Here is a 13,900-nt window from a genome sequence, read left to right on the forward strand (position 1 = left end):
TCAACGGAATTATTTTCACTTCACTGGCCATTTTTCCAAACCTCAACAATTCTTTTTCAATGTCACTGTTTAATATGAAGGGGGGCACATTAGAAATCGTGACTCTAACAGATTGTGACACAAGCGGTGAAACAACAGTAAACGCTCCATTCACCCAAACGCCAGTTTCAATTAGTTTACTCACCATACTTTAATCTTTAAGGAAAACCACCACAGCTTTGTTCATCCTTGACGCTGAAATTATATTCTCATATCCAATTTGTTAACCAACAGTGACAAGCACGTCTTCCACATTAGAATCCGCATCAGGTACACACCTGACTCCATGGCGGAGCGAGAGTGAGGCGACACCCCCACTTGGGTGAGCCTCAATCTCAGGCCTCTGCCACGAAGACTAAAACTTCCCTAAACCAAAATGTATATTACACTCGAAATTAAATTAATCAATTTATACACAAAGCAAAAAAAAAAAAAAAACAACAACAAAAAACATAGAGGAAGAAAAAATAGGAAAAACCTAAAAAAGTCTAGAAAATTTGTAGAAAAACCAAATCACTCCTCTCACCCATTTGTTGCTCCCAAAACCCAAACTCTCAGCATGCAAAGCAAAAGAGAGAGAGAGAGAGAGAGAGAGAGAGAGAGAGAGAGAGAGAGAGAGAGAGAGAGAGAGAGAGAGAGAGACCCTCCATTACACTTTAGCGAAGTTGCATTTAAAGATCCTAATTGTAGTACAAATTTCTTAGTTCATAAGGATTGCAGACTATCACTGTGTTACAGTTACTTTTCCGTAAACACTTAATATCTCAATCCAGATGGTTGCCTTCTGTCTTAACTACTACTACTTGTATAAATGGACTAAACTATTATTATTACAAACCATCACACTGATTTACCTTTGATATACTGTACTGTAAGTTTGGCTTGGCCAGATGTTAAATAACCTTAGTAAACATTAAGGTATTTAATTTCAATTCAGAGCTGTAAAGGCCTTACTTTGTCTTTATATAATGAGCAATTGCATTAACAGTTAGTGCTGAAGACTGTAGCTAGAGTAAACTGAGGTCAATAGAGTCCCTTTTCATGTTACTAATCTTTCTGGAATGTCTAATGTAATAGCCCTATGTTGTATGCCTCCTCTCTTTCTTTTCACTTTTGAACTGACAGCACCATTCTTTTAGTTTTACAGCCAAGGATATTGTGCTGCAAGTTTGTTAGTTAGTTTAATCACTGCAAAAAAAATCTCAATTTTAACTAGTACTTTTGTCTTGTCTTCCAGTAAAAATATCTAAACATTCTTAAAACATGATTTGTTTACTTGGCAAGCAAAATTGCATGAGATTTTTAGTCATGTTCTGAGAGAAATCTAACCGAATTCTGTGAGATTTATGCTTCAAACAAGAAAAAACTGTTTGCCAAAGGGGTAAGGAAAATAAACTTAATTGAAAGGGAAAGCAATTTTATTTTTCTTACCCCATTGGCAGATTTTTTTTTTCTTGTTCAAGCCTTAAGTTTGTAAACAAGAACTACTAATTGTAGTGATCATTAGTATTCTCGTGTGTGTGCTGTTCAGTTAGAGTGCTTTTATGAGGATGTATGATATCCACAATACAATCCTAACATAACACAGCCAGACAGAGTTTGAAGCTGCTGTAAGAATGTCTAAGTGTATTTTGCATGAATCAATAGATAGCTTAAGGTTTAGTATTGTGTTGCATTTAATCAGAAATTTACCCAATAAATAATTGTTTGTATTAAAGATCCCATTGAGAGATATTTCATGTAATTTTGTCAAACTATCATTAAATATCATACAATAAAGACAAACTTTGATTTGAACTACATTTACACACATTACTACATTTGGCAGATGCTTTTATATAAATTGATTTACAGTGGATTTACTGTATCATTAAGTGTATTCCCTGGGAGTCGATCACACAACCTTGACGTTGTTAGCACCATGCTCCACCATGCTTCTTTTTTTTTTTTTTTGCTTGATGTGTGATTGACGGATACCCTGATAACTTTCAGCAACTTAGTTTAATTCAACTTCCTTTAATCTGCATTTCTATATGAAGCAGCTCTGGGTGGTGGTTGAAAACTTAAAGTGCCAAGAGAGGGAGTAAATGTGCCCTTAGGGTCAGGAATCTGCCATGACCTGCTTGGAATAAATTATCAATATGTACTGTTTACTGACACATCTCCATGATGTTTTGCAGGTTACAGACAGACTGTTTTTTTTTTTGTTTTTTTTTTTGCTTTTTTGCTTTGTCCCCAGAACACACTTTTTCTTAAGCCTGATAATCTGTCCACCACATATTTATTTTGTCATGTTTCTTTGAACCTTAGATTCAACGCCTCATAAACAGCACTTTAGTACAGATTTCTATGCAAAAATGATATATCTTGTAAAACAAGAACCACAAGTAAGAAAGATGGAGGCCTTAAATAAACCTTGTTAATGTCCTGAAAGTACCCCTCCTCCAGCCCAGGGTCATAGTATATAAACAGACTCTGGAGTGGTCAGAGACATGAACAAATTCTTACCCTGTCACCGGGATCTCCAGCTGGACCAGGGGGGCCTTGTAAACCTGAAGGGCCTGGAAGACCCTAAAGACACAAAGGAAATACAAATAAACAGAGGAAGTTGAAGACAAATGAGAGGACAATGAAAACCTCATTACCGAAACAGCACTCAAAATAGAACTGTTGTCTATAAAACGCTGAATGTGAAACATTTACTGTAGAATATTGCAAAAATAAAATAAAAGTACAAAATGTTGGTAACTCACGGCAGGGCCAGGTGGACCAGCAGTTCCCTCAATCAGCATTCCCTGTGAAAGACACAACAAATCGGAATCTAATAGAATGGAATAAAAGGATAAAGGCTCTAAGGCCACATCCACCCAAAATCATTTTCGTTTGAAAACTCTGTCTTTAGTTTCTTAACGTCCTCATTTGTTTTTAAAGTATGTGGTAATTGAGAGAAGTTTCGAAAATGCTCCATTTTCTGTAGAGGAAAACTTCAGTCCAGTGTGGATGAAAGGAGTAAACGTAGCGAAATCAATGTGATTTTAGCCTAAGGCTAATCTAAAAGGTTACTGCTGTAATAAATTTAACATCCCATAAAATGGCTTTTGTTTCCCGTGTTACAGCATTTCCTATTGAAACAACAAGTTTGGGTGAGACAGTAGCACTTCACCATAAGGTTCCATTTGTTAACATTATTTAACAAAATTAGTTAACATGAACTAACAATGAACAATTCTTTTACAGCATTAATTAATCTTGGTTTATGTTAATTTCAACATATACTAATAAAAAAATTGTATTTATTATTTTTTTTATCAAAAGATGTATTTGTTAACATAAATTAATGCACTGTGAGCTAACATAATCTGACAATGAACAATTGTATTTTTATCAACTAACATTAACTAAGATTCATAAATGCTGTAACAAATATATTGTTCATTATTGTTCTTGATATCCAATGCATTAACTAATGGTCATGAATGGAACCGTATTGTAAAGTGTTTCCCAACAGAGGAGAGTTTCCTAAAATTGACACAAATTTGTCAAGATGAGTCATCAATATTTTCAGTCTGTTTTCCCAGAAGATAAATTTTATTTTTATAAAAAAAGTTAATTTAGTCAACTTTTAGCAGAACAGTATCATATAGATGACCTCAAAGCTCAGACAAGCCACAAACTGCAATATTGAATTCACGAGGTCTTTCATTTCAGGTATTGCTAGTGTGGGTTGTGCAGAATTTGTCTCTAAATTACCGGCTCAATCACTGCAGGCTCTCCCTTCTCTCCTTTCTGCCCCAGTAGAGCACCTCCACCCACCTGCAATCATATAGCAAAACAGGAGTAAGACAGACAGACAGACAGACAGACATAGATAGATAGATAGATAGATAGATAGATAGATAGATAGATAGATAGATAGATATCAACAGGCAAATGACTTGGGTTAGTGTTGAGTGCATGAGGTGTGTTCTGTGGTTGACATGGACAGTTGCATGATCGGCAGACACTTGAAACCATGCTCAGGTGTGTGAAAAGACAGGTACTAGTGCTACTAAGTGTTAGGTGGAGAGGATGTGTGAGCTAAACGAGTGTATAGCATCTCTTCTCAGGAAAAGAGGAGAAGGGTGTGTCTGTGCAGACAGCTGGGTCTGTGGTATGGGGTAATTACTGTGTCTCCAGGGCAACATGGGCGATTAGGTACTGATAGTCAGGGAATCAAACCACAGCAGCTCTGATCTTCAGCACTGGAGACTCCATGACATGAGTGTGTATGTAGAGATCTGTGTGTATGGAAGTGGGATGTGAATGGCTGTTTGGGTGAGTGGGAGAAAGCTGATATATTGAAGATTAATTTGATCTAATGTATATAGAGATGGGAGGGAGAGGAAACTAATACGGGCAAAAGGAAGAGATGCAAAGGTCTATATGTTTCAAAACATGCCCATGAACATTCAACAGAGAGAAGTTAAAGGGATAGTTCTCCCAAAAATTTAGCAGAATGTCTCTTAAAAATAACTCAAACAATTATTTCATGTTCTAATTATTTCAATTACAAATTTTTGTTTGTTCCTCACACAAAGCTATCGTATGGCTTTAGAAGACCTGGAATATAGCAGACAAGTCTTATAAACTATGTGTATGATATTTTTAAGGGGCTTTTTTTGTCCTTTATGGAGCTTTACAGACCATGGTCCCAATTCACAAAGATCTCCTTCCATGGAAGAAAGAAACTCATATGGTTTGGAAAAACATGAAAGTGAATAAATGATGACATACTGTAATTTCATTTTTGGATGAACTATTCCTGTAAAATAAACCAACCCACTGGAGAGAACAAACAATCTGATTTGCCACAAAAATGGACCCCCATGCAAAGTGATGCACTAAAAACCATGGATGTATGTTAGATTCCCTTATCCAAGAGTCCGTGCACTGCACATCACCCACCATTACCACTGAAGAGAGGCCGGGTGGTCCATACTTACATCTGACTTCACTTCGGTCTCAGCTATGTCAGTTTCTGCGGCAAACCCTGGCCCAAAATTGTCCTCATAAGTGGCCGTAGGATTTGGAGCCACATTGCCAAACTCATCGTATGCCCCATACTCATATTGATTGTTATCAAGCCCCGTCACATCATATTCCTTAAGATCATACTCCTTAAAATCATACGCATCCACTCCAACTGTGTCGGCGGTGCCGCTGGGCAGCACAGCCTCCGGGGCAGCGGTCGGATCCAGACCAGCCTGGGCAGTCTCAGTGACATATTCACTGAGAACTTCCTCTTCCACAGCCTTTTTATACCCATGCAATGCAGCAGGAGGGCCGGGAGGCAAGGGAGTTTGAGCAATGGAGGGAAGATGGATGTTAGTTTAAGTAGTTAAAGCAAATACTACTATGTTCTAATGCAGAGCAGGGGCAAAATTAATTCAGCATTTATTAAACATAGCACATCGATTTTTTGACAGTAAAAAGGTAACACTTTTTTGTCCCGCTCAATTTGGGAAGATTTGGGGTGGATGAAGAAATTCTGATTGATTGGTGTCTGGAGGTCTAACGTGATGAAAATGTATGGCACTACATTAAAGGGATAGTTAATCCAAAAAATTGTATTTCTCTCATCATTTACTCACACTCATGCCGTCCCAGATGTGTATGACTTTCTTTTTTCTGCAGAACATAAATTGAGATTTTTAGAAGAATATCTCAGCTCATTAGGTCCATACAATGCAAGCGAATGGTGACCAAAACTTTGAATCTGGTTTAAAAATAATTATTATGACTCTAGTGGGTAAATCCATGATTTAGAAGTGATATGAAAAAGTGTGGGTGAGGATATTTAAGTCCTTTTTTTACCATAAATCTCCACCTTTGACCAACCCCGACCAGTAGGTTGCGATATAAATGAAGAATGTTAATGGCCAAAAAAACAAAAGAAGAGGAATGTGGAAGTGAAAGTGGACATGTATAGTAAAAATGACTTAAATGTTGATCTGTTTCCCACCCACACCTATCATATCGCTTTAGAAGACATGGATTTAACCACTGGAGTCATATGGATTACTTTTATGCTGACTTTATGTGATTTTTGCAGATTCAAATTTCTGTCCACATTTCACTTGCATTGTGTGAACCTAGAGAGCTGATATATTCTTCTAAAAATCTTCATTTGTGTTCATCAGAAGAAAAAAACTCATTCACATCTGGAATGGCATGAGGGAGAGTAAATTATGAGAGAATTTTCATTTTTGGGTGAACTATCCCTTTAAATCTCATTGGGTCAATGATAAAATTGTACAGGAAACAATAATGGATAGAGATAACAAGTACTATGCACTAATGATGGCACATTATGTTCATTACTAGTTTGGGGCCATCAACATGTCAAAAATGGCAGTAACACTTGCCTTCTAAAAGTATAGACATAAAATGTACTGATGATCTGTGTGAAATGTGTAATTTGAGGTGTAAATATCAACTATTAAAAAGTTTCTAGCATAATTTACACACATTCTTTTCTTTTTTACTCTAATATGAACAAATGTTGGGGATATTTTTTATTTTATTAGAAGAGGGACAGATAAAGTGTTAACTTAATTATAAAAAAGGCATTATTGTATTTAAATAAACAATTAAAATGTTCAAGCTTATGACAGACTTTAGCAAATCCCTGTCTTTTTTCCACAATAAACATAAAGTCAGAGTGGAATTATGTTTAGAGGTGAAAAACAAGACAGAAATAAATGTCTTAATGACACTAGAATGTTCATAAATGCAAGGATAAATGCAGCAGTGATGTGCTCAAATGCAGGATACAATAACTTTATCAGTTACTGTATATCTTCAAATTTAACAAAAAGTGCAATGGTTGTTGTTTTAAGGGACTATTTCTGAATGATGCATATGATACTGCCAAGATTACAAAATTATAACAAGATTACTTATAAGTGTGACAACAGAGTCAAAGTATATAACAGTTTACCTTCTTTTTTATAAATTAATATACTTTAAAGCATATCTGATTTAGAGAAAAAGCACATTATGACTTATTTTAAGTCTTCAGTGTCATCACATCAAAGATTAATAAAGATTTATTTTATTTTAAATAAAAACCAGCCCAAAAGTTGTTGAAAGGGGTTGGCCCACCGGGAAAAGTCCCGGTTCTCCCTATGGCCAGTTCGCCCCTGCAAAGAACCATCCTTAAACTACATGTAATGGCTGTGAAAGACTTTAATTTAGTTGATTATAGTTCTGCTACAACAAAAGGAGCCAGAACTATTCAACCAGACCACAGCAGGGACGAACGCTGTGATGTTTCATTCTGAGGTCAAAAAGGCCCACATTTAGCATGTGACCTCTTTACTGTACATCAGCCTGCTTTGGGTCACTACTGAGGAACAGTTTTTAACTGGACATGTCATCTATTAGTGATGGTTAGGATTACAAAATGGACCATTTGACATCAGTTCCTTAGTATATATGATCTATTAAATCTCCTTCCACAAATTCAATTAAATTCAATTTCTTAATAGCTTAAAAAATGAATTTAAGCTGCATATCCGTAGAAGAAAAATGTCTTGACTGGCACATAGTTGGTTCACATTATATGTTTCTTATTTTAACAACAAAGTCAATGCTCTGATAGATTTTATTCATGTGCTGTTGACTTTTCATAGTCCTTAAATGCAGCCTTAAACATCATTGACCTCAAAACAGAAAGCTGCAAAACCAAAAGCATGGCAATCCACTGAGAAATGTCCATCTGAAATTCTAAAAATGTCCAAACAATTAAGTCCAGAACTCCATCAGAGGACGTGGATTGGCTAAATTTAAAACCTGGAGTTTTATGCACGATTTCAACTTTACTGTATTTTGTTAGATAACCTTGCAACAGTTCCCTTGTAGTGACAGTCCCTGAATCAAAACCAATGGAACAATTGATATTAATTGTTTTGTCTTTGTCATTTCATATCAAATACTTCCTTGTCATACAGTATGAGTTCTTCGAATTTCCTCTTTCTGTCCCAGTAGAAGCCCATGTTTGTAGTGACCCTCACCTGAGTTTCACACAGTTTTGCAAGAAAATCAAAAAATTACCTGGTTTGGTCCAGTGGTTGCGACAGGAGACCGAGTTTTGGAAGCATCTACTGTCCCGTAGTCAATTTCACTGTCTGTATAGTACTCCCCATCTACATTGTTAATCTATAGCAGTTTTATAGTGAGAAGAAATGAGGAAGAAGATAAGAAAGGAGGAATTAGCACACTACAAGAACTCCATAAGCATTACAGGCTGGAACCTCTGGGACAGACTGTGTCTCAGTTCAGTCTAGAGGAGACAAGTGGGCGGGTGGCACGGTCAGACTATCATCAGAGATTTCTCTCATCGAAAGAGAGATCTTGATGGGTTCTGATCTGAACTACGCTATTACCCCTAGAATGGCTTTTCTAGCTGGTGGTGTCGGCAGGTCTCCATATCTCTTCTTCTTAGGTGCTAACTTTTTGGCTGCTGCTGTCTGTTTTGGGTGCTGGTACTTATAGGGTTTGGGAACAAATTTAGGGGACTTTCTCGTCCTCTTTGTTTCCATGGAGACACTACGCTTCACTCTCTGGAAAGAGGTTGTGGTGAAGGGAAAAAGACACAACAGATCAAAACATCCAAAAAGACAAATAAGATCAATGTCCCATTCTTCAAATTTGGCTTACTTGGTTAGCAGATTAGCTTTAGGATAACTTGGTACAAACCAGGGAATAGTTTGTCTTTTTGCGGGCAAGTTTGAGTATTCAGATATGCAGCTCTGATTACATAAACGTCAAAACTTTGGACACACTTGACCTAAAAAAAAATTTTTATCTACAGGTTTAAACTTAAAATTAGCTTTGAAGACAAATCTGTATGAAATATGACCAGGTATAAAGTTCTTTAATATATTAAAATGTACATTTTGAGATGGTTTCCTCATAAAGTTGGTTAAGAAAGTGTGCATAACATTAATTTGGGTAAAGAATAGCTACTTTGAATAAGCTAACTTTTTTTAGTCTACATAATTTCCATATGGGCTACTGCATAGTTTTGTGCAGTCAAAGTGTCAAAACTTTTGACTTGTAGTGTAGCTGACTAAACTTCAAGCTTGCTTTGAAGAATATTAAATCAAAGTAATCCTGCTAATCAAGCAAGCTACCTTTATAGAACGGCAACAAGGATATGATCAGATTACTCTATAAGTCTTTTTTTATGCCCAGTAAACACACAATTGATTATGTTCTTATAAATAGACATCCGAGGAAGCAAAAACATGGACAGAGTACATGTATAGCATAAGGAAAAGGGAGGAGCTAAGGGATACCATGATTGACAGCTAGACACCACATGACATCACAAATGCATCACGTTTCCTGCATTTACCTGCGGCTCAGAATATTCAGATTTTGTTGCTGTGGGGGTTGCTCCGTCATAATAATCATATAAATCACCATATTCAACAGCAGTTGTGTACTACGCACAGGGAGAGGACAAGAAAGAGGTTAGCATAGCATATCCAAACAATATACTGCTCTTGTTACATGTAAAATGTAATCTACCCTTTGGGTGTATTACATACTGTTACGGTTAGATACATAGCTGGTTTTAGAGATTAAGGGTTTATATTAGATAAAGCCTCTTGACCACAAGTTTATCATACAAACTGCATTTTTGCGTATGTGTCAAATCAGATTTTCAGATTCACATTAGAGTGAAATAGAATGTCTACTCCTTAAAGGGTTAGGTTATCTAAAAAGGAAAAGCGCTGTCTACCGTCATTACTCACCCTCATAATTTTTGGAATGAACTTTCCCTTTTAGATGATGCTTTTAACATTCTTGAAAAGGACAGTAATTATAAACAACTAAAACATGATGTACTTTTTCTGATACACAGGTGGGTGTTTAAAGCCCTATAAAATGGCCCATATGATCAGAGACCATATGTTGGCTGTTTTTGTCATGGAATCCTTTTTTCTGCTTTATTTGAGTGTAATTTACTGCCTGCCTTTTAAAGCAGAGGCATATTAAAGGTTCACATCTATAGAAAGAACACTATCATAGTCTATTTGATTTGCCACATTTAAAGTCACACTACCTATTAAACTTTATGTGTGTGGTAGGAACTTGAGATGGGTCTTTTCATATACACTACACTTCTGAAGATAACAATATCACTGTAATAAAAAATATAAAATCAGGTAACCTAAAAATGTGCTTCATGTGGTAACATCTAAATTAGTTGGTTTTAAAATGTGAATGGCTGACGTTCATGTGTGGTTTGGATTAATACTTTAGATTTAGTAGATTAAGTGTTAGATTCAGCTCTTTAAAGGCTGTTTAAAGAGAAAGGGCACGGACAACCCTGTATGCATTCATCAGTTCTGACACATTGTAATTAATGAACGTGTGGTTTAATAAAACTTCCACTTGCTACAGTTTCTGTTGCAGGAAGGCTGCTAAAGCCACTGAATCAGGCTCTCCAGCGCTTCATCCATCAAACACAAGTATATGTTAATCCTCATACAGCATGGCCCTCTTCCATGGCTGGTGATCACTTAGCATTGAGCAGGACCCTATTTACCAGGGTAATTACAAGTAGAGCAAATCAGCTACATGCTTGGTATGTCATGACGAGAGAGAGAGAGATGTTGAATCTCGCATAGAGGATAAGAGAGAGACCCTCTCCCTGTATTTGCAGGATATAATAGGTTCAAATGACCTGCATGTGCTGTTTGTGTTTAGTTGTCATGACAGAGGTCAGGTTAGTCTCAAATTTCTGTTTAACTCTTATATTTTGAAGTGCAAAATAACCATTACATAAATGTATCATGGTAACTATAGTATCCACCAAAATACCTTAGTTACTACAGTTAGGGGCCATTCAGACTCAACTTATCCATGTGCTAAAAAAAGCCAGACACAGAGCCATGAATGGAGCAGAATGTTGAATGCTGAAAAAGGTGCAGAAAACAAAGCGAGACACGGCAACACAAATAAAGACGTCCATCTAGCACAAGTTTTCATAGAAAAACAACTGAAAAACATCGTGGACAGATGATGGCTACTTACTGTTACTGTTACTTATTTGCCACTACTGTTATCAATAAATAAATACATTAATAAAATGTCAGAAAAATTCTGAACTCCTCTTACATTGTATGAAGAATATTGCATATTAATTCATTATGATTTTACAGTAATAACAATAACTGTACAGTATTTTTTCAGAAACTATACTTGCCATGATCATTTTTTGCAAGGGTATTTTTCTTTCCCTGATGTTATAAAATTACATTTTCATGCTCTATTTTACTACTCGTGTAGTTTTAATTTTAATATGCCAAAACGTTTTCATAGCTCATGCTGGTTCTACGTATGTGTGAAATTTCCACTTTGGTTACTGTGCACAAAATGCACCAACAGAAAACTGTACATATAAGACAGTTCTTCTTAAAAATAGTTCAGACTTCAAGGAATGTTCGACCATCAGTGACCTTCCTTTGCTGGTCAGTGCAGAAAGGCTTATGATCTTTTGTCACACTGACCTCCTCCTCGGCTTCCTGTGCTTGCAGTGTGTCCTTGTGGGGGACGTCACAGTCTGGGCTGTAGTGTTCACAGTAGTCATAGGCTGCTTTAGGATCAGCCACAATCAGCAGTTGCTGGATATCACCCTGGAAGACAGGAAGACAGAAAGATACTGTAGATGAGATAAATGTGCCTAGTATGCATAATACCTCTACTACTACAAAGGAACATGGGTAACACTTTATAATAACTACATGGTATAAAGTATTTGTAAAGCATTAGTTTATAGTCAATTGATCATTTATAAACTATTGCTCCTACATTAATAAGCTACATACAACTAGTTTGTTTTTTGTTTATATTCACTATAGCAAATTCAAATATGCACTATTGTTTAATAAGTTCATTTATAGGCAGTTTGATAATGTTTTTTAACATGAACAAGGCATGAATTCATAGTAAAAAAAGAAATTATATATGTAATTAATTGGATTTACATTTAAACGTAATTCATGTGTTTGTTACTGTTTTAGTAACACTTACTATTAAAACAATTATTACTTAAAATATAGGTCGTAATAAAGCATTGCCTAATTGCTAACTAAGCATTTTGCATGACCTAATCTAAAGTGAGAACTGTCTAATACCTAATTATACATTTATTAATGATCCATTAATCCGTTACCATAAACTTGGCCCTGAAATAACCGTCTCCACAACATCTCAATCACAAAGGCTCAAAACAGACACTAAAGCTTAAAAAAAAAAAAAAAAAAGCAAACAAACAAACCAACAAAAAAACAAAACAGACACAACACAAAAGTACAGGAATAATTGTGAGAGAGGAAATCCAGTTTATTAAAAGAGATCCTTTAATTGCTCAAACGCCACTTCAGCATTTTCCATCCTATAAAGCTTTATAAGCAGACTTGTTCTCATTATTGCCAAATAAAATTTCTGTTTAATTCAGTTTCACCAGTGCACCACCTATAAATATTTCATTATATTTAATCAAATTCCAGAAGGAAAGTCAAAAAAATCACACTACAATCTGTGCGCACACTATGGAAACAGCCAGCACAAGTTTCAATGAGCAAAATTTGATATTCAGCACATCAACAACTTTTATTACTTCAAAGAAAATGCAAATGTTTCAGTTTGCAAGGCATAAAAAATAGGACCCGATGAAATATTTCTTTCCTAATTCTGCTTTGTTTTCCCAAATTCTGTTTTCAATTTTAATTTTTTGAATTCCATATTTAAAAGGTTATTTATTTTTTAATAAAAATATGACTAATCAAATGAATTCATAAAGAGTTCATCAAATTAAATTATTTTATCAAATAAAGTGCTTCAATAACATCTTTACAGCTGAATCTAAAACAGGTTGTTTTTTTTAATGTCAAATAACGTGAGCACAACAGAGAATCACTGTATAAATGAAAAACTTACAGTACATTCAGTACAACAGCACACTTGCTTGTGAAATTTGCTAAAATATAATTATTATTGATATAATAGTAATAATAATATTTATTATTATAATAAGAACAATAACAATACTACTACTAATTATAATAATTATAATTATAATAATAATAATTATAATAATAATAATTAGTATTATTAAAATGAATATTAAATGTTATTTAATTATTATGACCTTTATTAAGCTTTAATTGATTTAATAGTAGGTGTTCCAAAAACATTAATATACACATTAATTACGCAGAAATGTGTATCCAATTCATTACATCTTTTATATCTTTATTAACTATGAACTTATGCTTTCTTAATGTTCTCATAAACACTTCTTTACCACTGGTTTGCATCAACTAAAATACCTCAGTTAGGTATGATTAACAAGTTGTTTCCTAAGGATAAAAAAAAAACATAAACATTTTCAAACTGCCTATATATGAACTTATTAAACAATAAAATAATTTGCTAAAGTGAATAGAAACAAATAGCATACTATTTAAATGTAGCATATTAATGTATTAATAATGTTGAAGCAATAATTTATAAATGATCAATTAACTACAAACTAATGCTTTACAAATACCTTACAACGTGCAGTTATTATAAAGTGTTACCAAAACATGAAGTAGGGTCAAAATGTCTGAGACAACATTGAAAACCTGGAAATAAACCTGTAAATATTTAAGACTCAGCACTATTTCTAGGTAACTAATAAAATGTAATGTAAGCAAATTTGCGACACTGACCACGTTTACTCCATGTGTACATGTGTACAAAAGCCTTCTTTCTTTCCATTGAAGCACACAAGATGCTCTTTGAAACATTCTCAAATCAA

General features: G+C 34.9%; 1 protein-coding gene across 3 annotated transcripts in view; it reads right to left on the minus strand.

Moving 5' to 3' along the window:
• LOC127434578 (collagen alpha-1(XI) chain-like) overlaps positions 1 to 13,900 on the minus strand; it is a 114,577-nt gene that overhangs the window by 72,321 nt on the left and 28,356 nt on the right. The window contains exons 5-11 of one of the 3 annotated variants that reach the window (XM_051687395.1): positions 11,604 to 11,729; positions 9,440 to 9,529; positions 8,134 to 8,238; positions 5,022 to 5,330; positions 3,790 to 3,852; positions 2,793 to 2,834; positions 2,548 to 2,610 (exon numbers count right to left, since the gene is read on the minus strand). In XM_051687395.1, the coding sequence (XP_051543355.1) occupies positions 2,548 to 2,610; positions 2,793 to 2,834; positions 3,790 to 3,852; positions 5,022 to 5,330; positions 8,134 to 8,238; positions 9,440 to 9,529; positions 11,604 to 11,729 (798 nt within the window). Of the gene's footprint in view, positions 1 to 2,547; positions 2,611 to 2,792; positions 2,835 to 3,789; positions 3,853 to 5,021; positions 5,331 to 8,133; positions 8,239 to 8,465; positions 8,643 to 9,439; positions 9,530 to 11,603; positions 11,730 to 13,900 lie in introns of all 3 variants that reach the window. The other 2 variants (XM_051687397.1, XM_051687396.1) reach the window with 2 other exon arrangements.

Source organism: Myxocyprinus asiaticus, chromosome 44 (assembly GCF_019703515.2).
Source record: "Myxocyprinus asiaticus isolate MX2 ecotype Aquarium Trade chromosome 44, UBuf_Myxa_2, whole genome shotgun sequence".
In the NCBI taxonomy this organism is placed as follows: Eukaryota; Metazoa; Chordata; class Actinopteri; order Cypriniformes; family Catostomidae; genus Myxocyprinus; species Myxocyprinus asiaticus.